The sequence below is a fragment of the Varroa jacobsoni genome, unplaced genomic scaffold, assembly GCF_002532875.2.
Source record: "Varroa jacobsoni isolate VJ856 unplaced genomic scaffold, vjacob_1.0 scaffold_1080, whole genome shotgun sequence".
In the NCBI taxonomy this organism is placed as follows: Eukaryota; Metazoa; Arthropoda; class Arachnida; order Mesostigmata; family Varroidae; genus Varroa; species Varroa jacobsoni.
The window spans coordinates 22,420-45,456 of record NW_019213982.1 but is presented as its reverse complement, the minus strand read 5'-3'; the positions used below and the strand labels follow the sequence as shown (position 1 = coordinate 45,456).

The following is a 23,037-nucleotide window of genomic DNA, read 5'->3' as shown; positions in this document are numbered from 1 at the left end:
AACATCTGTAATATCACTTACTGATACCCACCTCACAAACCTCTCACATTGTTGTACGGATTTCTTTTGAAAAAAAAATACGTTTACTTGCAATGCTGTCTTTCAGACCGTAAAAATTATGATTGAAATTAAACGATCTTTAGCGTACATCAGTATTTTATGAGTGAACCACATGATACCTGAATAATTTATTATACAAAGGGTTTACCGATATGGCAATAGGCTATGATTAAGTATCATGCAGGTGCACCTTAGCGTTTGAACTCGGAAAACAAAGCATATGTTATAACAAACTGACTTAACTTATTTACATGGATATATTTAAGGATATTTACAAGTCCAACGAGGTGGCTAGTTAGCAACAAAATCAGTTTCTCGTATTGAACAATATAGCAACTAAAAATCAATGAACCGTAATCAAACACAACATTTGGATTTCAAATGAAATCTTAGTTGATTCGTTGAAAATGCTATGACAAGTTAGGCTCCTTAGTTTAATTCAGGCGTTCACAATAGTCGAAAATCTGGGAAATTAGTTATCCCGGACTCGAATCATAAAAATCACATGTGTGCGGCGTAGTTGTATAAATAGAACAACAACAAGATATTTCGTATTGTTTCTTTCCTACCTAATTAACCCTGCAGTGCGGCTGCAAGTTTGACTAACCAAAATGATTGATATCAAAAATAAATACGACCGACTGATTCAATATTATCTTAGTGGAACATTTCCGAACTAAAATTGCCTAGTCACTTTCAACTGTCTGGGACGTGCTCCTAAGCCGGTTGAACTCAGCGTAGTGCTTGAAGCAATATAATATAGAAACAGTCCAATTCTATTAAAAGTACAGAACTAGATCATACCATTACAAATGATTTCTTAACAACTGCGGTTTACATTTTCTAAGCCAAAATCGATCTTACCTAGTGATACGTTTATTAATTCACATATTGTATAATGGCTGCACTAAGACTTACACCGTCGAATCATGCTATTCATAAACTCATATAAATACGTAGCCACATTTGCAGAACCGAGCACGTTTTGCTCATTATGGTTGCCTGTGCGCCTCATAGCGCCACTTTTTTTTTCATTACACGTTGACACGTTAGAGGGGAGTGTCAAGCAGCAGCGCAGTATAAGGTTGATGCGCTGCATTTAATTTGTCTTTTCGTAGTTTACCTTGGTGGTCACTGCAGGCTAGCTTGTGTTTTCCGCTAAATTATTAGAAGAATACACATTTTTCCTTAACTACTAATTTAATATGGGGATTCTTAGACTACTTGAACCACTATGCACAGCAGCCCACAGTGATATATCTATCTTTGAACTGATTTGCATCCTAGTACTACTGTTTTTGAGTTACGTAAACATCAACATTAGACAGATATCAACATTATCATTCTAAAAGTTGTTTGCCTTAATAATTACGTTATCAAAAAAAGCCATTGTCTGCTGTAAGCAAATAAAAATCCATTTTGTATTTGCTCTTTGAATTATCAATAATTCATATTTCACGTACCTACAGTAACTTTAATTGCTTCGAGTCGCACAGCTGCAAAGATAGTTTTTTCGGAGATCATTGTGGGCGAGGTTCATTTGGGGTTTAAACAAATACCACAGTTGACTGACGTGAGTGAATACAGGCTTCTTGCGAGCTATTTGGTCTATCTCGAATAATTATATGCTCCGGTAAATAGTTCCGACCTATATAATTCGGCAGCTCTGCTCTCCGAATTAAAATAGTAGCACTTGATCCAAATACGAAAACATAACTTCTAGTCCAAGATTTGGAATTATCTACCTAACACGATAGACAACTTAGTGGATAGACGGTGGTCTATTAGAAATGAGAATATGCGGTGCTGCTTTGTGGAAAATATTTAATTACCCTAAACTCCTTTTCTATAATGTACCGAAGTTCTATCCGCCGGTGTTGTTGTGCTCGTCTTCTACTACTAAATGAATTTAACTAAAATGTTGAATCAGTGGCATATATTTAATTCTAGTCATTACGAGAACCGTTAGATATAGAAAACGTCTTCCATTCTACGATTGTTATCTTGACCGTCGCAACATTCTTTTATTGTTCAAGGTTGCTTTCGCAGTCAAATCATTACTTAAATGGTTGTATTTGTTCACTTAAAAAGAACGCCTAAATACTTCGGTTCGATGACGTAGTTGATAGAGGTCCTTAACACACAAGTAGAAACTGCGTACAGCTTTATATATCGACATCTATAGCATTTGCTAGGGCTACACTGCAATAATATCCCAATCACCAAAAGCAACATCATCATAATCATTACATACATTTCATTATGCTAGCAGACAGCAGGTGTTCGAGCGGATTAATTTACAAATATACACAATTATTTGTACATATTTTTCACAAATCAACTCTCAAAAAATTGAGAATTTTACTATTAGTGGCGTTAACCACCAAAAGAGCAATACTAGTAATAGGTTATCCCTCATTCATTCTTAGCCTATGGCCTTGTTACATTTATACACTTGTCACAGACACTCTTAACGATGCCTTCTGAAGCAAAATTTTTACGATGCCGAATAAAGACAAATGTGTGCGCGTCCTTGTGCAACTCAAAAATTTAACAGAGTAATTTAACCTATAATGTATATGTTTATGCGTCTATTTATATAGAATATTCTATCATATTCTACAACTAGGGCGGATCACAACTGAATCACAAGTAATTGAATTACCCTAGTCAGGAGAAAATACATAGCTAGTTTTTTTCGACAAAAGTCAATATGCCACACAAAAAACCCAAAACTTCAACTTCTCTCAAGGAGAGCCGTCTATATCTATAAGCTATCTTCTAATAGCGATCATGCCGAGACCGAGTCCAATTTGCTTGAAATGGTATGACCCTTCAAGAATGACCACAACAACTCCTCCCCTTTTGACGCTTTCCCAGACCTGGCAGAGTCCGGAATCAATGTCATCTTCATTTTCATGGACGTCATCGTAAAGAAGATGTGACACGACGAGGTCGTGTGTAGAAAGGCAGCGACGGGTCGTTCGAATTGTTGAGCTTTAACAGATAACGATAAAACGAAACCAACGAAGAAGGGTGTTATATTCTTACAACAAAAACTGGAGCTCCGGCTACAGACGGGATAGAAGGTTAAATACTAAAATGTAACATGCGCGTCCGCCAAGCTTATTGGATGAATCCGTGGTTCTCGTTCTCTATATAATGGTTTTTTTTTTTTTTTCGTCTAATTCTGCTTCTGTGAACACAAAGCTGGCAAGAAATTTTTGAATCAATACGCTTGAAGAGATCATTATGCCTCATACCTGATAGATGAATCCTTTGGTGGAATTATGTTTACATCGTCGTAGTGAACATTTGCCACAGCCTCTTCCGCTACAACAACTGATTTCTTCTCGGCCATTTTCCAAGCAGAGAATATGTTTAGGTATAGTTTCTCTAGCGCTACGGTGCCAAATCCATATCCCCTCTTTCGTACAAATTCCTCATTTTTCCGTTGCACAAACAATTGATATTTTATAAACCGATGTAGGGCAGCCTCGTCAATAAACACTTCATCTATGTTGACATTTCCTTTAACTAAACGTCTTGCAAGAGTTTCATCATCCTGATGTTTTTTCTCTATGCGCATCTCCATTACGGCCTTCCGAGCAGTAGCCTCATTTCGTTCTAACTCTTTACGAAACTCCTCTTCTTGTTTTCGGATGATCTGTAAAGCACGATCACCTTCTTCTACCATCCTGAGAATATCGGCCTCATTTAGGTTTAGCTCTGCGTCCTTACTAATTTCATAATCGATAGCCATTGCTTCAATTTCATCATTGCTATCAATGTCTGATGCATTCTCTGTACCGATCGCATTTTTATTCGGATTCTCAGTCTTAAATAGAAAGCTGTCGTTTTGGAGTTCTTCGGAAGTCTTTTGTGCTTTTTCTTGAGCGATGATAGCCTTCTGAACTTGCTGAAGTTCATCACGCAAGCGATGCTTTTTATTATGTAACTGTTTTAACTTTGACTTCTGGTTAGGTAGGATAATTTTTATATGATTTTCTATTTCGTTGATTTTCGCTGTGATGAACCGCTCCTTAGCTAGCAACACAACGGCGGAGGTAGACTGTTTTCTTTCACTATTATCTCCACTGTAATTTCACACAATTGATAATAAAATCAGTGAGTGTTGAAGATGTTAATGATTGCATTCTAAAGGTATTTCAAAAAAAGTTTTGGATGGGTTACGTTTTCTTTCATTATGAAATTGTTGATACTAGACATATGATTTTTTTATTTGATCCATGCTAAAAATACACATGAACTTCTGTATACAAGAAAATACATCAAACAGTATTAAAAGGGCTCAAATGACATCATTTTATAGATGGGCACGTGTTTTAATTTTAAAGTACATTTAATTTCTTTTGTCAATTTCCACGCTGTTCACTGCATACCCTTATTCGTATCCGCATTTTACAGCAATTCTGCTTGAGCAAAAGGCATTCGTCCAATTTTATTAAATCAAGAATAAGTACTAACTATCTGAAAAAATTAGTCACCTAATTTAGGTACTAAGAAAACAAAAGTCAAAGAAACTCTCACTGTTGGTCCAAAATATCCTTTTTTTGTCGCTCAAGTTTGTCAAATTTCTGTATCACAGCTACGCGGGCTTTCTCGGAGTAATTCTTCATTTTCTTGAGGGCTTTTAGCCTTCGTTGATGCTCGCGAAAGACTTTATATCCGACATCATCTTGCGAACGCATCGCGCGCTGAATTTCTCTTACGGCCATCTCCTGCCGTTTTCTTTCCTTGACTAGCCATCGAAGTTCCTCTTTTTTCTCAAGGTATGCATTGTTTTCTTCCGGAGTCATACCAATCAGTGCCATTGGGTCAACATCACGTTTGAATGCCTTTGGCCTGTGTAATTACCCATTACACATACATATTAAAAATCAAATTTTTATTATAAAGCTGTATGTGGTCGCGGCGACTATATAGCAATCGCGAAACAATTTTTTGAATAAAGGTAATTGTTTCGTAAATTTATTAAGCGTTTGCATCAGTCTATCCATAAAGCTTTTGTATGTTCGCAAATGGTTTTCAACTTAAGGAACATAGGGCACAAAATCAAACACAAAAAACCAAGGTTTTTATTCAGATTTATAATGTTATTTGCTTATAAAAATATGTATTAACCACAGATAAGCTCTTAAATTAATTGTCTAGTTTGGAGTCACTAGCGGAATACTGTTTCAATAAATGCGGAAAAGTACTAACAGTTTACCCGCACTTAGTTATGTGATACACAACAAGTTGGTGTTTCCAAGTGAAAATTAGCAACAGTTTAACACGCATTCTCACCTTCGAGCCGGGTTCCGCAGACATGTATTCTTGAAAGTCTGTGTGCGGCGTTCGTTACTTACGATATTCATCGCCTCGTTAAGTGCTTCCTATAAACAAACCAAAGTACCTACTTAAATACACACTGCAATCGCAAAAGATGGTTTAAGACATCATGATTATACAAAAGCATTAGATGATTGTTGGCATCTTCTCTTTTGTCTGCCTTTATCGCCACAAGGTGCTATAGAAATCTCAGCGCTTCTAAAATGAGTGTTACAGTGTCCTCGTTCTTAGGGGTAAGTTAAAAAGCTAGTGGACTTAATAACTGAAACTAAATTGAAAAGAAAGCCTCACCTTGTAATTAATGCCGTTCCACTCAAATGAAGGGTTCATATCGATGTCCCCAAAGGAGATGTCGTGTTGGAGTTTGAGTATGATAAGCCTTAGTGCCGCAAATGAGTCTTCAGCAGACGAGTGCCCAGCTGCCCCTGCGGATTGAATATCCTCGCCAAAGAACGTCTTCATAAGCACCTTTAGTTTCGACTTTTGGTGTCCACCTATATACAAACACGTAACAATGTAAGCCATCGTACTGTTTTTTTTTTGGTAAAATCAGCATACCTAAAAATAGCGTGATATGTAATTGCACTTCGTATAGAGATGTAAAGAAGCTAGTGCATTTTATGTACGTGAGACCTATCTATATCCTTCAATGCACTATCACGGGTATTTATTCAGAAAGGAAACATGTTCACGTGAGACTTACCTTTGACGCTATAGCAAATCGACGTGTCGATACAATAAGGATGAGTGATACAGAGTGCCTTGAGGTCGGAATCAAGGGAGTGGCCGACGAGGATGGCATCTGGAGGAAGAAGTTCAGCAAGCTTTTTTACAACATCTTCCCGGGTCATGGTAACACCTTGCATCATTTCCGGTGTAATACCTGAAATTCCCCAAAGCGCATTTCACGACGAAGTATATCGATACTCCTTGTTAGAAATTCTCAGTGTTACCCATATGTTGACCTGCCAAAAATAAACGCAAAAAACAGTCTCGCGAAGCTGTGATCATTTTTAGAACTTGAAAAATACTCTATCGGAGAATGTTGTTTCTAATTAAATTCGATGGAACACTTATACACCGATAATTGAAAATCTTATTGGTGAATATTCTTCCACTTGGGGGGTTTGCCTGTATTCTCACCAGAGAACTGGGTAAGGTAGTTGATTATTCTGCCGCGTGGTTTCACGAGCTCGTCGAGAAGGACGATTCCATCCTCATCGACAACAGTAAGTCGAGTGAGTTCACTGATCATATTCATTGTGAGACACATTTCACAATCCACACCAAACATACGAGATTGCCGAGTCACCTGCATACCACGTAGTGCATTAACTTAAGCGCATTGCGTAAAGCATGGCTCATCTTTAGAAAGGCTAATTTATAGATGCTAAAAGTACGATGGCACTAGATTAACGTAAAAAATTTGATTGATCTACCTATTTCGAAAGTACTGTAAGTGTTCATTTGGGTGGTTTATGTACCGATCGCCTTTTTGTGTCTCTCGTATTTATTATTCAATAAATGTTTTAATATACCAATTGGAAACTACAGTATGTGGCTAGCGATGGTTCGAATTTCGTAATTCGTTGATTCAAAGTTACCCAGGTATTACTTACTATAAATGTGCCTAAAAGTTTCACATATCATTGTCACAATAATTCCTCTCACCGGGGCGTACTGTTTCCTTAACGAGGAGAACTCGAGATTAAATCCGTTCAGCTTCATATCAGTTAATGAAAGCATCAAATATCTGCGATCAAACATTTCCGGTTTCGACCTGTCTAGGTTTCCTGGGTTTAGCACTGTTCCTACTGGGATCAGTCCGTTCACTTCCTCTGCAAAGTATAAAATGTGTAGTTCTAAGCATATTACCACAAAAAAAACTGAAAAAAACCTTCATATTTGATAAGCGAAGACAAAAAGGTAATTAGTTCCGCTATTAGTGACAAGGGCTCCTGTAATCATGGTTAGAAACTGCTATTAATTCAAACCGTGTTTAGCTGAACAAACCTCTAAGGGACTAAACTAACGTTGTATTTCGATACGGCGTTCACCAACAAAAAAAAACTTAATTTCTCAAGTGTCTTTTTATGAACCCAATACGAAGTTTTTGTAAAGCTGTACGAGGCATTTTGAAGCAATCGAATCAAATTTATAGAAGTTTTGAAAAACTAGAGTGAGCAGTTTTAGAGGAAAGGAGTGCGCATATATAACTAACTTACTGGGCTTTGGTGCTCTAATAATGCGATTGAGATATTGAAGAAGGTCGTTTCGACCTTTGTATTTTTCCTGATTCTCAGCTGTGGTAAGCTGCCCGGAGTCCTGCTTGAATTGTTCCCACTCCTCTTTCGCCTTTTTGAACTCCATTTGCTTCTGGTCGAGTTGCTCTCGAGTGCGTTGTAGTTGTGCAGCAGATTTCGCATTACCGCCTTTGGAGTCCCCGCTTTGAAGTTTTCGGAGTTTGTATTCGAGGCTAACATGCTCCTGATTCAGACGTTCAAGCTTCTCCAATAGTACTTTTAAATCGGGTCTGCTAATCTTACTTAATGGAAAGCCTTCTTCGGTAAGGCTTTTGTCACCCGTTAGATCTTCGTTCTGCCTTACTTCACCATTAGTTCTGTTCGTGTGTTTTGACTCAGCGTACGGTAATGCGTGCCGCTTCTTTGGATGTAGCAATGTCCGTCCAATCTGACCTCCCTGAAGTTCGACGTTATAATTATGGCGTTGAGAGAAACGAAGAGCAAATTCCTTAATGTGCCTTTTGATATTCGTTTCCTCATCCTAAGAAAATAGGATAGATCAAACTTTTAGAATAATACAACATGTTGTAGAGTAATACACCAAACAAGGCATTTTTTGGGTAAAAATGTATTGTTTGGTGTCAAAGCTCGATTTGCACAAAATTTTTATGCGAGAACATTTTTGTCATAATATAATGAACTATGATAATAATAATATAATGAATATAAAGGTAATTTTACCTGAGCGACGTCGTCATTACTGGCATCGTCTGACGCTGAGTGTTCTTCAACGTTGTTGTCCACGGCGACGTCTTTAGTATTTAAGAATGAAGGATTTCGTTCTGTAGCTGGCTTGAGTTTACGTGTTCCACTGATTTCACTGTTTAAAAGTTATACATATCAAAGAAGTTAAATTTGAAGTTTTGTATTATTTGAACTTTGAACGTGATTCAAAGTACCGCCTTTTTCCAACCTGGGTTATGAACGTTACTTATTTGGCAATCCTTAACTATCTACCTTTTTTTCAAAATCTATACTAAGCAGCTACCAAATGTTTTACAGTTTTGTTGTGTGTGCTCAGTAGCCTAGCCGCGGGTACCATTTAATTTACTACATTTTTTAAATACGTTGAACAATATACCTACCTAACCAGTGTTTTAATGATTGTAGCATCCTTCGAAAACGAAAGCTCGACCTGACTTAGATCCGAGCCCGTGGTGTGGGCTAGAGCCAGCGACGGCTGCAGTACAACCGAAAATCCGTTTTCTGCTACGATCCGACGAAATGAGCCTGACAAACCCAAAATTACTATTGAATTACCAAATATTGTGTCATTTTCTAGTTGTAGTAAGACATGGAACAGAATGTGGACGTCTGATTGATCTCACTTGTCTTTGACAATTACGAACTTAGCCATGCTTAACATAGTGCTTTATTATAGTCTACTATTATTGGTTATATAATTCTTTCCTATTTCAACTGCGGTTGAAAATTGATACTACGCATGCATCAGTTCTAAAAGAAAAGCGCAATATATATATATATATATATATATATATATATATATATATATATATATAGTTAAGGTAATATATACTTAAATTCGAATATTTATAAGCAGTTGCGCAAAATCGAAGCCTCATATGATGAGCTACACCTACTGTAATAATTCTGAGTGTAAGCCAGTATGACGTTTCTATCAAATATGGTCGACCACTAACTAAGTCGGCCATATATCATACAAGCACAATTAAGAAAAAGTACGCAGTGGCGAAGAATACTAAAATCCACACTTACTAAGCATATTAGGCTTTTGGGATAAGTCAGTCATGGATATGTTTTCCACAACGACGACAAGAACCTGTGATGTCTTCTCGAGATTTGTCACGTTGAACGTTTCAGCACTCTTCGAGATGGGGAAACCAGATAATGAAAACAGGAGTGAGCCTAAGTTGGCCAGTGGTAGAGGATCCGGAAACGGGAAGGACAGTGATGATGTCTGTCGTTGCCATGATAAACTGCAGTCCAAATTGATATGGATATTAATATAAACAGCGTGGTATTTTTATTGCTCAAAGAGAAACTGTCCGCAACCATCTTCTCCTAAAATTTTTAGATATGTACAGGTAAAATCGGTTCGCAGAGCTACAATAGGATATAACTGAAATTAAAATCATAAGCATTATATATTTATATTGGTACCTTATATATATATATATATATATATATATTATTAGAATTACGGACGGTCTTAAATCATATAAAACGTCCTCGACAGTAGTAATACGTGATATGATATCGTTATCATACACACGGTCGATTGCTCATTGTCTTCTGAATCAAAACATTCTCAGTGACAAGTAAATTTACACAGAGAACACAAAGAATATTACGTTTATGTTGAAAAGTGAACGTTTAATTTATACGAGATAGTGTGAGTGTATAGTTCAAAGGCGTGAGACTTACGGATGTTCAGGGTCCATGAAAGCAGAGGCCCGGGAAACGTGTTCATATTTTACTTTTTACCTATTTATAACCTGCATCAAGAAAGCCAAGTGTAATTTTGTGCGCAAACTGCACTCTTACCGTGACAGACTGAGATTCCAATTATCGCAACAAGAAATCTTTTTTACCTATCAAGAATGTATCACTACACCTTTTTGTATTAAGCTGTAGAAACTTTTTTCTGCTCACCTAATTTGCGGTATATCCTGTGACACCAAGCCTCCATCGCGTTTGCTGTTCTCTTTAATAGAGTGTTTGTGGCGTTGCTGGGTTTCGGCAAGCGCCCGTTGGATCTTCGCCAGACTCATATTCACTTACATTTAGTTAGCGACCACAATTAAATTATTAACAATCAAGTAAAGAGTTTGACTAAATAATCACCAGCATCGATGACACTCAGTATTGCTATAGTGCACTAATGAAACGATTCGTTGCACATGCAGCCTAACCGTGTGCGCCGATGGCGAGCAGACACCCGTCAAAACAGATCACAATACCACAGCTTCAGTGTGCGCTTTGCGGTTGGTAAAAATTTCACACGTATGTGCACCTTAGTGTACTTTACTAGAACACATCTCATGTAATGAATATTCACATTCGCTTTTAACTAGGTAAATTCTTTCTATGCACTCGTATTTATCACCTACCCGGTCAGGATGATTTACCCAGCTAAAATAGCGGACAGTCAGTCCGCGCGGAGTGGATTGATGTTACACAGTATTCGAATGTGGCCGCTCTGTTATCAACGAGAACATTTTTCATGGTCAAGAATTTATTTGCATTGACGGAAAATTCATGACAAAATTCGAATGGTTCGTTGTGTCGTGTATACAGGCAGTGGGTAGATCATGCTGTAGAAGAATATCAGCCTTCTAGTATATTCGTTGGGTAGGTACTGTACCTTGGAATGAACCTTTTACTGTACTTCAAACAATATGGTGACTGCTACATATCAAAACAACGTAGGTCTGAAACCCAATGAGGTTTCAAGGCTCTTTCACAAAAAAGAAAATAAGGTAGGATGCATAGCCTCACACAGAGTATATGAACGTTCTCGAGCTTTCCAGTTTCACCAGATTTGTTCTCATATCTTGCAGCAACCGTTAGGCAATGTCTCTCGAACGCAAAGTATACGCCTTTGAAATATCTAATGAGAACTAGAGAAACTAGTACTTTTACAGGCTAGTACATCGTACCAATTTATTTTTGAAAAAAGCATTATTATACGCATCTAAAAACTATGCATCATGTCAAATTTCAGACTCGCGTAAAGGATATCTAATAACTGACAGATGAGTCCTACGAATCAATAATGACTACAGAAGAGTCTTTGGAGCAACTCTTAGATTTAGGCCTTCCACCGAAACTTAATCAAGTCTCTGAGTGTCCTTTAGATGAGGATGATTTTGTCGCGTTCCGATCTCAGGGAGACCAGTGCCTTCACATTGCTGAAAAACTTCAGATTGGTATGACCAACTATTTTCTCAATAATATTACGTATTCTTTACTTGTGTTACGTTCTCAAATACTATACTTTTAGATTCCATGGTTTGTATTACCCTACTGAAAATCCCCTTAATGAAAAAGCTATTAGATTCTGCCTTTGTAGCTTTTTGACATATAACATACCCTAAAACTCATAACCCTAAAAAACACGGTATCTGGTCGAGGTTGTCTTGTCTGGCTTTATATTTAAATAAATCCAATAATAGTCCAATAATTAACCAGATACTTGTTATGTGTTATTGCTTTGCACGGACAAGACAGGAACTCCAAACAGCTCTGTACAATTTTTATTATAATATCAAACAGCTCTGTGCAATTTTTACTATAATATTCAATGGGCAACCCGCTGATTCCAAGATACTCGTACATGTTGACAAGGCCGTTCGTCTTTTCAATATGACTGATCGTCTTTGCAGAATCGATAACTATCGCGCAGTGGCCAGTCGCTGCTTTGCTGTTCGCTTACGAACATTCAAATGCACCATACGTGTCAACTCAAGCCAGAAAGATTTCGCTAAAACTCTTATCAACGCTAAAAGTACTAAAGGATGTGGTGGAACGAGTTTTTGAATTTCTGAAGCCAAGGCTTACACGGGAGAGCTGGAAATTCTATATTGGCAAGTTCATATTTTATCCTGAATTTCGTTGTTTTATCTTTTGAATCTATAAAATTAATTAATTGCACAGTAATTGGGAGTTCTATGCCCATTTTTTTTGTTGACGCAGGGAACTTACCCAGTGTTTGTTTACTTCCACGTAACATTTAAAAGTGCCTTTAAAAACTGCTGTATTGTCGTTGCATGGTAAGAGGAATTTTAAGTTCGGTTTCCGAGACAGGATGTTTTAAGTACAAAGCCAATATTTTATACTCATTTCGCTTTTTCGCGAATTAAAAAGCAGCCCAGGCCATCTGAATTATGCATCTGGCCTAGCAGACTCTATATACAGGGCCGTTCGGGGGTAGTTCGTTAAATTCAAAGGTGGCATCTTGCTAAGAAATGCACACTTCCATCATGCATTTATCCGAAGAAAGATCGTGATTTGGGTTCTGGAACGATTTTGAAAGAAGGTGATCGATAATATCCCAATTGAAGCAATAGAAAAAGATGAATAAAACTTCTACAGACAAGGCAAAGTGATTTTTCTCTACAACGTGGCAAAAGACATTAGTCCAGCTTGAAATGGGTTGACTGCAAAGTTTTTTGTACTTATACTAATAATTTGATTTCGGTCTAACGGATTACCACGCTTCCCGATCTCTGGCAGATGAAATTCGTGATAGTACTTATAACAATTAGAATCGTCCCACTCACTGAGTGAACGAGTTTTTCAATATCGAGCCTGAAACTTTGTGACGAAAGATGTGAAAATTCGTTATTCGTTATTAAGATTTGAGTCGTGAGAACGTTGAGATTCTATTGAGTAAGTAACGAACAAATAACAACACAATATGATTTAAGCGTATCATTGATATACTGTTAATTTGATTCGACATATTTGTTTAGGTGAAAGGTACATTTTAATATCTGTATGCCAGCGTTTTCCGTTACCCGAAGCCCATCTTCCGCCAGTCCTCAACATCTGCGATTCCCACTTGCCTCAAAACAAATTAGTGGGTGCTCGATGTCTCGTACACCTCAGCAAGGGTAAATTAGTTTTTTCAATTGTAGTTAGGCTTAATTGGTAATAAAGCGTTATTGTTTGTTTGCTACAATCTGTAGTCGTTTTCAACAAAACGTCTCAGTGACTTCTAGAAGGGCGGTGCTTTACGCAATTTAAACGCGATGCTTCGATGACTAGGAGACATGAGTTGACGCTCACCACCCCAATTTGTTTCATCAAAAAAGAAAGTATAAATTTGCACTATTTGTCAGGGACATGGTTTATCCTTGTCTTACTATGACAATCTGCGAGAGAGGATCATGTATCAGAACGTGTCGAGGCAGGATTATTTGTATAGTCTTCTATGCGTTTTTTTCTAGAATTCACCCACGATAACAATAGAGGCGGCCGTGCAGATGTAGTTGTCGACGCATTATTGAGGCTAACATATGCTCACGATGATCTAAAGATTGTGGCGCTCGCCTACGAGGTACGTTGATAGACAGTAGTTATTTAGCCACTACAACAGCAGTACATGTAATATAGGCAGAGTCGTTCCTATTCATACATTACGATTATTCTTATTTTCGCATATGCTAGCACAAAAATGTTTTAATACGCGTATTCTTATTTTCAAATATGCTAGCACAAAAATGTTTTAATTCACGAATCAAGAAAAAAAAACATAGGGAAAAACTGGCGTATTTTTTTGGTATATCAGTATCAAAAACTAAATTCTAAAGATAAGGTTGACTTACTTTTTACATACCTGCTACATACTGTGATTTACATCTTCGCTGTCCTTACAAAATGTCTTTGGAGAATGTCCATACGCATTCTTTGATAAATTTATAATGACAACTTGCTGACCCTGTGTACGGTAATATTGCTGTCCGCTCACTCTTCAGGGTCTAGAACTTTTGTTACTGAAGAGTGGTTCTTGTCATTTGCGAAGAAGTGAGATCTACCTTCATTTGCTGAGACAATGCGCCATGGCGTTCGCTATAGAGGAAAAAATACTACTTGGGCAAATTTTGATCCGATTTGTGGACGGCATGGGTCAAGCTGCCGGGGAATTTGCTCAAACGACCTTAGAAGTCGCTGAATTCTGGGCAGATGCTTCCGCTACACGAATATCGGTATGTAATACACTTTCCTGTATGTCCGCTACTCTCTACCATAAGTGATCCTCCATGAACGCTTTACAAAGATGTGAAAGATGCGGTACAAGAGAAATATTAGTACACCGGGGTTTCATTTCTAAGAGAGGGACCCGCATTACCGAGCGCCCACTGTAAATTGCGTAGATATATAGAAGCCGGGATTCCAAATTGGTAGAATTTAGTTTATGCTACTTATCAAATTCAATGTTTTTTGATATCTCAATAACGCATCTAACCAATACTAATGAAATAAATAGGACAGCTATATGTATCAAATCTATACCCAAGTAATATTGGTATGCAATGTGTCACTTTTGAAACACTTGAATGCTGTGTAACCTTTATAGGCGATGTGCCTGCTGCAAAGCGCCCTTTCTTGTGGAGCTGTTTCGACCAGTTGGGAACGCGTCGCGCGGATTCTTTTAAATAGCGCAATCCGGTGTACACAGAAGAATCATGAGGAGGTGCAAGCTATCTTTCTTTGCAGGCAAATCCTAAACAAAGTTCGGACGTATCCGGAATCACCTGAAGAGGTTGCTGTTTTTGATCTTCTTCGATAGTTTTAACATCAACTAAGTGTTTGACATGATTGTGTAATATCTGGCATTACAGAAACTGCAAGTGTCATTTGTAGCTGCAGTTATATACAATAACAACTAAAAAATTTAACTGTAATTATGTATTTAATTTACCGTAGACTTATATATGTAATAAATGCGCACTGTTCTGCTCACTGGTTTTTCCTTCAATGTCATTTTACTTGAATGTTATTAATTATAGTAACTGTTATTTGTCGCCTTGTCTTTTGATTAGCGGTCTATCAGCCTCTTACTAGCGGAATAAAATGGTAACAAACGCACTTCTTACGAACCTAACTCAATTATTAAATTGATAAATCTATATTGGGAGTACTAACAAATAAATTGAATGTCATATCAATACTCAAAATTATTACTAATTATCATTATATATATATATATATATATATATAATGATAATTAGTAATAATAATGATAATATCATGTCTTATATCATTACGATATTATATCCAACTAGAAAAACAAATGAAAATCTGATTTCGTTACAGACTAGAAATATCGTCACCATACAACGATCAAACAGTTCGTATATAATTATAATTAGCATAAGATAAATGTGTGTATGTATATGCATTCATATTTTACATTGTAAATTATCATTCCTCAAGAACTGTAGCGAACCCATGATTCTGGAAATTCAAATTACACATATATGCGCCATTAGTAAACTTCTATGTTGTCCGTATATTTACACACACATACACACTAATATATGTCAATCTGTTAGTATGCATACATATCCATATATATGCATTAGTCTGGTTCAAACGGTGTCTGATCATACAACAGAGCTGTAGTTGAAGGTTAGTGTATGTCATAATATTTTGTGGTTCCAGCTATTGATATTGTTGTTATATTTTTTATTATTAATACTGCCTTGACTTCAAGACAGGTAGCTTTATATGTACATAGAACCAACAACAGCCTTACTTATATAAATGCTTTCGACGAGTCATTTATACGAGTATGCTGCATATAGTGTGAACTATTTTCCTTCCAACAACAAGAATCATTTCTATCCAGGTAGGTCTTTATAAGAAACCCGTTTGACTTTAACTGCTCAGCAAACACAGACCTTCACTTGTTAGCATTATAGAATGCCTCCGAGGCATTGATAACATGGAAAACATCTATATACATATATATGCGTTCAAAACTACCTCAAATCGATGTTTTGATTACTGAATTTTCGAGACTTACTGGGACTGGAATGCCCGTACCGGTACTACAGAAAATAGTTTTGAAGTACCGTATGGAAAAAGTGGGGCTAAAAGACGTTGCCTAGCCATCGCAAAGTCAAAGGCTAAAATCGTGATTTAGTTTGATAAATTTCCATGGTTCTAAAGAAAAACCAAATACTTCGAAAGAAGCTGGGTTGAACTGGGCTACTGATAGAAAGATATAACAAAATTCTCTTATCCAAGCGTATTCGTCGAGTGCATAGCGAAGATACATCAAGTAATCTATATAAATCTATTTAAGCGTGAAGCTCTGTCCCAAGTACTCTAATGGATTATTCTAGCCTTACTTACCAATAACCAATTAACATTAATATTGTATGTCATAAGATGCCGTTCGTTTTCGGTTCAACGCCCAGTGTCAAATTTACTTGATGATGCATTTTGCTATTCGTGTTGCGTGACATTTTCGTTTCCTTAATTAATAGAAGACTTTTCTTTTCTCGCCTTGGTTTTTGAGTTTTCTGTCACCGTAGTCTCTATCTGATTCAGTAAGGACTATCAGCACGATATATGACAAGGTTGAGTGGGAGACCTTTAAATGGGCTTATACAACAAAGTGGTGACATATTTTTTACGGTAGCGTTGTGTCCCCGAAAGGACCATGACGCCGTCCTTGATTGACAATGCATAGAGGTGATTAAGCATAACATGATTGGGCTCCGGTAAAAGGGTCGGTTCGCAGGATAGCGGGATGTCCTTGTTTAAGATGACTTGCAGAAGATGGGGAGGAAGTATAGGCGGACCCTGTTGTTTGCCTCCGTTGGCCGCAGGCTCCTGAACAAATTTTGTGGGAATCTCCTGCGAGTAGTCACCTGGCGGAGAACGTGATACAGCATTAGCCGACTGCGTTGAGAGCGAGTCCACCGCCAAGGCTTCGAACACCTCGAAATCGGACTGCTTTACCTGTTTTTCATTGAGAAATGATTGCATCAGATCAAATTAGTACGAGCTATCCGGGAAACGGTTGCCAGGTCGTTTTTACAGGACTCAAACGACTAATATTTCTGCTTTAAAATAAACCAAAATTTACGATTTAGAACGTGTCATCTACATACAGATAAAGAGCATAATATATAAAGGCACAAGGTGTACAAACCTTAATGACGTTGTTCTTACTCTGTCCTTCCTCTGCCTCGACCGTGGGCTCAGTCTCATCAAGGTGCCAATGACCATCCACCTTGAACCGATACTCATGTTCACCTTCAGGGACATCAAGAATAATCACAAAATCGCCATGGCTTTTCACCATCTGAATAGGTTTCCATTGGGTAAACGTACCGCAAATGGAGACATCTTTACCACCTTTTTCCCACTTGAATACGGTAGGGAGAACACCGCCTTTGCCGCCTGCAACGCGTAAAATAGACCTATTGAGCATCATGATATCAAAAACGAACGTGTCATTGCGTAGCGTCAACATCTCGGCCTTTGAATCGCACTCAAATTGTACAACGTAATGTAATAGAATACACAGCAGTTCAACTTGATAAACAAATTCTTATGCACAGGAAAGGTTTAAATTGTATGTGCCTATTAAGGAAAAAGTAAGGAAAATGTATGATTGTATTGTTAAATTAATTAGTATTATATTATTATTTTTTATTATTATATTAAAGTAATTAACATGTAACGTAATGTAAGTAACAGAGTAATTAGCATGTATTTATTATTTTACCTGCAATTACTCAAACGATCCGTTTACATTCTGTGTATAATTCATTAAAAAAAGATGACATACTGTTGCAAGAACTTAGCTCGCTAAGAAGCTCGGAACCACCCTAATTTGTCATCGTTATCAACTCAGTTGATTGCTTGATTGATATCGGTTACTTCAGCCGAGGGTGCAGACATTAACATCAGTGCATTTCAAACGAGCTCTCTGCAATACCTTGTATGGGTACCGATGAAGAGGTGCCCGACACCGTGGATGCACGTGGTCTTACATACTCTTCTGACTGGCGGAGACTATTGAGGAATTCCTCGTTCTCTTCCAGCGAGTTTTGGCCATGAAACCGATGCGTATTAAATTCAAGGGCACGATCCTCCTTTCCGGGCGAGCAAGGTACTTCGCTGGAGAAGGCACGTTCTCGTTTCCCGCTGTTTGTGTTGCCCATGATGAAGCGGGTTACTGGTCAGCAGACAAAAAAAAGATTGCGAGGACTGACCTTTAGCTACCTGCAGCTGAGGACACCCGTAGGAAGATGCTCGTAACACGAAAAACTTGACCTTGCCTCACTCATGCCTGCAAGTCGAAGGGCAAAATCAACTGGAGTATTCAAAACTTCGCACTATCTATCTCACATTTTTTGAGACTCAAATAATCCTTTTATATCCGAATTTTGTATCTGGCTTTTCATTATTAATTCTGTATGTATAGTAAGTCACTCTGAATCTAAATCGTAAGGTATTTTTAAGGGGGTCATCCAGGAAGGGGCACAACTGAGCTCACTTAAATACACTGCCGAAACCCGTAAAAGGCAGGTTTACGTTGCGGCGTGTAAATCCCGATGTGAAGATCAGCTATTCGCTATCGGGTTTGCGGGCTTATCCGGGCTCTCACCAATAGACGTACGAAACGACATGGTAACAATATGCCGCGGTAGTGTAGCTAAGCGCCGCCTAGAACGGCTGCCTTTAATACAAAACGAGGTATGCTTACGTCGGGTCTCAAACATTATATAAGCCGAGTGATTGTAGATCCATACGTTCTATGTAATAGAACGTATGTAGGACGTAGGACGTGTTTGTAAAACACGTCACCACGTCTAAAGTTGTCATACCCAGCAACGGTTTATCTGTTCAAATAGTTATGTAGTAATTTAGTTTTAAGACTCTAGACGTCCATAGACAAAGTGATGAAATGAATAGAGTCTTAAGGAATGCAGTGACACGCATCTTGAACGTAAGCCTTACGCACAGAAAATATTCAGCAACGTGTAATAGAATCTGCGCTTATTTGCAGGCCACAACTACCCTGCTCGCCACCTTTTAACCGCTTCACGTGTCGTAAAATAGCAGAATTCTCGAGAATTTGAAAACATTTTAACGATACAGAGAGGCGTAAAGGCATGTATTTTGCCTACTAACAACGAGCCAAATTCGTATAGCCTTAGCTGTAAGAAACTGGAATAGGTTGTGTGAGCATACAAAGGCAATAAGTTGAGTGAAGATTTGACAGGATGTTTAAAATGTTTGAATAAATTCCTGTTGCTCAACAACTTTAAGTAGACAACCATTTAAAAAAGAACTTTCGTTAAATAAATTGACTTCTCGGAGCCGAATTCTACGTTTGGCCTGCATAAAATAGACTTTGCCCTGATGGTGTCGATACGAGAAAATATTACTCAAATTTTTTTAAAAAAGTAGAAAATGGTTCACATTGATCTTCTGAGATTCACGCTTATAATAACATTTTTGTTTTCTTTGGAATTAATCTTCGTCCGCGCACCGAAAGTTTTATGTCAGTATTACAAAACAAGATCATGCTGTTTTACATGAGAAATAGCGGATTAGAATGGCCTAGAAATGATGCCAGTTGACAGAGAACATTGAAGGATGTCATCCTATCTAAAGTATGCCGTGTTGATAAATTAGATGATTTGAATAGAATTGACTATATGGGCCTTAATGCCTCGACAATGTTAACTCTATAATAAAAATAAGTTAATAGCGAAAATCCACTAGAGGTCACGAAAATTCGACCTTCTCATAATGTGCATCAGGCTAATTGCCATTTCATTTTGTAGCAGCTGCTATCATTCTGCCCAAAATCTTTACTACTAAAAATGGTATTTTTGTTTTCTGTTAGAATGAAAGAACTGAAGACAAAAAGAGCTTATGTAGTAACCATTATTTTTGCTCGCCCGGACTCGCGTTTACTTAAATTAATTTGGTATGCAATTAACAAAATCAGAACGTTATGGATACACAAAGGCAATAAACACCTTCAATTAATAAGGGTTAATTCCGCATACTTTGATCTGTTACATGAAATTGGCTCAGTAGAGTCATCGTTTCTTCAAGTTGCTGTATTTATTTTTTCATGGTGTTAGTTTCCTTCCTGTCCAGTGATTTGTGTAAAAATAGGGCTCGAAATACGTAAATTACACTCTTTTACTAAATGGTAAACAACCACATGATACAAACAACTACATTTTATTCAAATCGATCACCAATATCGCTATTCGAAGCGGTGTAACTTCCTCAAAGCCGTTGGTGAAGTATTATTAGGGACGAAATGAGCCAACAAAGGCAAACAGTGCAATTATGTTGGCAGTTAGTTAAGCGCTTACTAGCACGCGGTGTATTCGTTAATGTTCGAAGTCGACATTAGGAAAGGACAGACCTGTATTAGGAATTCATCGTGCTTCGCCATCATCACCTATCATTATATATTACACTAATAACTATTAACCATTTGCACGGTTTTAACACCTCTATTATGAGCGAAATACATTGATTGAAGTACATTTATATTGTAAAGTAAAGACTGACGTTACATAGATTCGTGAAGAAAAAAATGAGCCATTACTACATACCTTTATCACGTGGTAGATTGTTATTCTATAAAAGTGTCTGTTAACGATATGGATTATAACGAATAACCTTGAGAGTAATACTCAGTGCTGTTATTTTCCATCATCTCGATTGTGAACGTATCGAATCATGCGCGCTTTTTCATGGAGCTATAGACTACCCAATGCTTGTTTCCAAATAGGTGACAACCCATAACACTAGTACGTACCTGCTTGCAAGTACGCATTTGCTTCTCAGCCAGCTGTTCAAACATGACCATCGTATGTGGATAGGAAACTTGCCATAGTACTGGTTCGATCGCGGTTGGGAAATGTAACCACAGCGTAACCACAACCATTGCAGACCACGTTAGCCGCTTTAGGTATTTTAGCAACTACTGCGGCATACAGAAATAGACATTTACAGCCTAATATCCATATAAACATAAGTAAATCACTGAAGATGGTCATAGACACATAGTTTAGCTTACATTTTGCATATCGCTTCCCTGACGCGAGTCAATGAGAAATCTGCTATCGACGTTGCTGACGCCTCCGTTAGAATGCCGTTCTGAAGGGCGAACGTAACAGGCGCCGTTGTTGTCACTTTGAATCAGCCGTACACTGTTGATAGCACATACTGGCAAGCAGGCATTGTATGTCTGTTTCTTTTATCCGGCCCAGTTAGATCTCGGCCTGTCTCGCACCTCCAATCTGAATCATCATTACGGTAACCTTAGCCGCCTGTATATATTCCCGTCAGTACAGTTACTTTTAAAACTACTTATTGTATACCTGGTATTGTTGTGATGGTAGGATAATGGCTAACCTCAAATCACAACAACAACATTGAATCGGGCACTACCATCAGCTGAGTCTAAGGCTGCTTAACGAACGGTTCGCTGTCGGCCTGCCCTATCCACCAGGGCGACGACTGCTTGCTGTTTCGGGCCCTGAAACGACGGCTAGGAGAGAAGGACAGGACGCGGCAGCGCCACCAATGGATGTCGTCTGCGAACAGCGGGAAGTGCTTAACAAATCGGCTTTTTTCACATATATTTGTAAAAATGCTTTTCAGGTTATCGTGCACTCTGTTGTTATATCCTGTTCTGGAATCATACATATGAATATGACATACAGTAGAGCGTATTTCTTATTGTGATTGCTCTGACTTCATGATCTTATTAGCTCTCGGAAAATACGTTGCAATTTTATCATGCTCAATAGATACAGTTTCATTCCAATGGGCGTTCGTGGACCGGCGGCTTCAGAATCGCTCAACGTTGTCGTATTATAACTCAAGGCAACTTATCATGATATCTTTGGGCAAACGAAGCTACTGGATCGGAGCGCAGGTAGTTATTACACTGCGATATCAAACCTAGTGACAGCATAGTACGTACACGCTTTACATCTGACGATTTAAAAGTTCGTAGTTAGCTAATTTTTTTTTTCAAAGAGTTTATTGCTAAAGGAAAATATTATAGTACATTAAAGCGTTACAGAAAAAACCTATTCTGCGAAGCATTCAATCATAAGGTTTAAGCACGTCTCGAATAACCCTAATCGGCCCTTTATTTCTTAACAGACATGCTCCATATATATATTGCTCCGTTTCGTGCTTGAGAATGTTTACTGTCTGCATTTACATTCTACGTATCTCGTTGAAATGACAGTTTGGAATGAAGATGCCTTCGAAATGTGTAATTTGCATACGTAATGTGTGTATATGCGCTCTGTTTAGGCAGGCTCATTAAAAGCAACCCCTTCTGCTTTCCAGTTACCTGAAATCAAATTGGAAGACGGCATGTGACTCGGTCTCACAATGCTGTAGCAAAATTTCATAAAAAGCCAAACAGTGCAATATGGCTTCCCTGATTCTTTTAAATGAAGTTTGCAACTGGGCGCATGCTAATTCCGTTGTTCATATCCTGTTTTAAGAAAATACTGCGTCGGTCTTAATTTATAAATACACGAATAATGATAGGTTACGCGGTTTTATTACAACATGGAACAGACGAAGATTGTTTCATGATCTGTTTTTCTATTGTATGCCGAAAAAAATTTTTTTTTCTAAAAAGGCTTCTATAATGATCTAGAGAAATGTCACCCTGTCCTTACTATGCTGGGTTCGCGCTCCTAAACTTACTTTATTAATTTATGTGCACCGAAAATATGTTTTAGGTTCTCATAATCGTTGATTTGCTTACAGTGAGTACAATGACAATGCACATTCGAATGAATCTGGC

The 23,037-nt window shown here is 37.9% G+C and overlaps 3 protein-coding genes across 9 annotated transcripts; 1 reads left to right on the top strand and 2 right to left on the bottom strand.

Annotated features, from left to right (window-relative positions):
• Positions 1-2,048: 2,048 nt before the first annotated feature.
• Positions 2,049-10,613, bottom strand: Rexo5 (RNA exonuclease 5). Its single transcript, XM_022843873.2, has 13 exons — positions 10,353-10,613; positions 9,456-9,676; positions 8,804-8,948; positions 8,400-8,538; positions 7,641-8,199; positions 7,087-7,253; positions 6,559-6,727; positions 6,119-6,298; positions 5,707-5,909; positions 5,371-5,459; positions 4,612-4,926; positions 3,324-4,157; positions 2,049-3,057 (listed from the first exon to the last, which is right to left on the bottom strand). The coding sequence occupies exons 1-13, from the start codon at positions 10,469-10,471 to the stop codon at positions 2,835-2,837; spliced, it is 3,363 nt and encodes a 1,120-aa protein (XP_022699608.1). The 5' UTR covers positions 10,472-10,613; the 3' UTR covers positions 2,049-2,834.
• Positions 10,614-10,857: 244 nt separating this feature from the next.
• Positions 10,858-15,167, top strand: LOC111266391 (uncharacterized). 3 transcript variants are annotated; one of them, XM_022843845.2, is made up of 7 exons: positions 10,858-10,975; positions 11,425-11,629; positions 12,086-12,286; positions 13,175-13,315; positions 13,652-13,761; positions 14,180-14,410; positions 14,782-15,167. In XM_022843845.2, exons 2-7 carry the CDS (start codon positions 11,476-11,478, stop codon positions 14,992-14,994), a joined length of 1,050 nt encoding a protein of 349 aa, XP_022699580.1. In that variant the 5' UTR covers positions 10,858-10,975; positions 11,425-11,475; the 3' UTR covers positions 14,995-15,167. The 3 variants fall into 3 exon arrangements, with proteins under 3 accessions (XP_022699580.1, XP_022699579.1, XP_022699582.1); XM_022843844.2 differs by having other exon boundaries at positions 10,862-11,051; XM_022843847.2 differs by lacking the exon at positions 12,086-12,286 and having other exon boundaries at positions 10,862-11,051.
• Positions 15,159-21,697, bottom strand: alc (5'-AMP-activated protein kinase subunit beta-1). 5 transcript variants are annotated; one of them, XR_015313420.1, is made up of 5 exons: positions 21,280-21,650; positions 18,163-18,516; positions 17,371-17,621; positions 16,566-17,177; positions 15,159-15,662 (listed from the first exon to the last, which is right to left on the bottom strand). XR_015313420.1 is itself a non-coding variant. In XM_022843850.2 (4 exons), the coding sequence occupies exons 2-4, from the start codon at positions 18,386-18,388 to the stop codon at positions 16,809-16,811; spliced, it is 846 nt and encodes a 281-aa protein (XP_022699585.1). In that variant the 5' UTR covers positions 18,389-18,516; positions 21,584-21,697; the 3' UTR covers positions 15,687-16,808. The 5 variants fall into 5 exon arrangements, 4 of the variants coding, with proteins under 4 accessions (XP_022699585.1, XP_022699583.1, XP_022699584.1 ...); XM_022843850.2 differs by lacking the exon at positions 15,159-15,662 and having other exon boundaries at positions 15,687-17,177; positions 21,584-21,697; XM_022843848.2 differs by lacking the exon at positions 15,159-15,662 and having other exon boundaries at positions 15,687-17,177.
• Between the last annotated feature and the right edge of the window lie 1,340 nt (positions 21,698-23,037).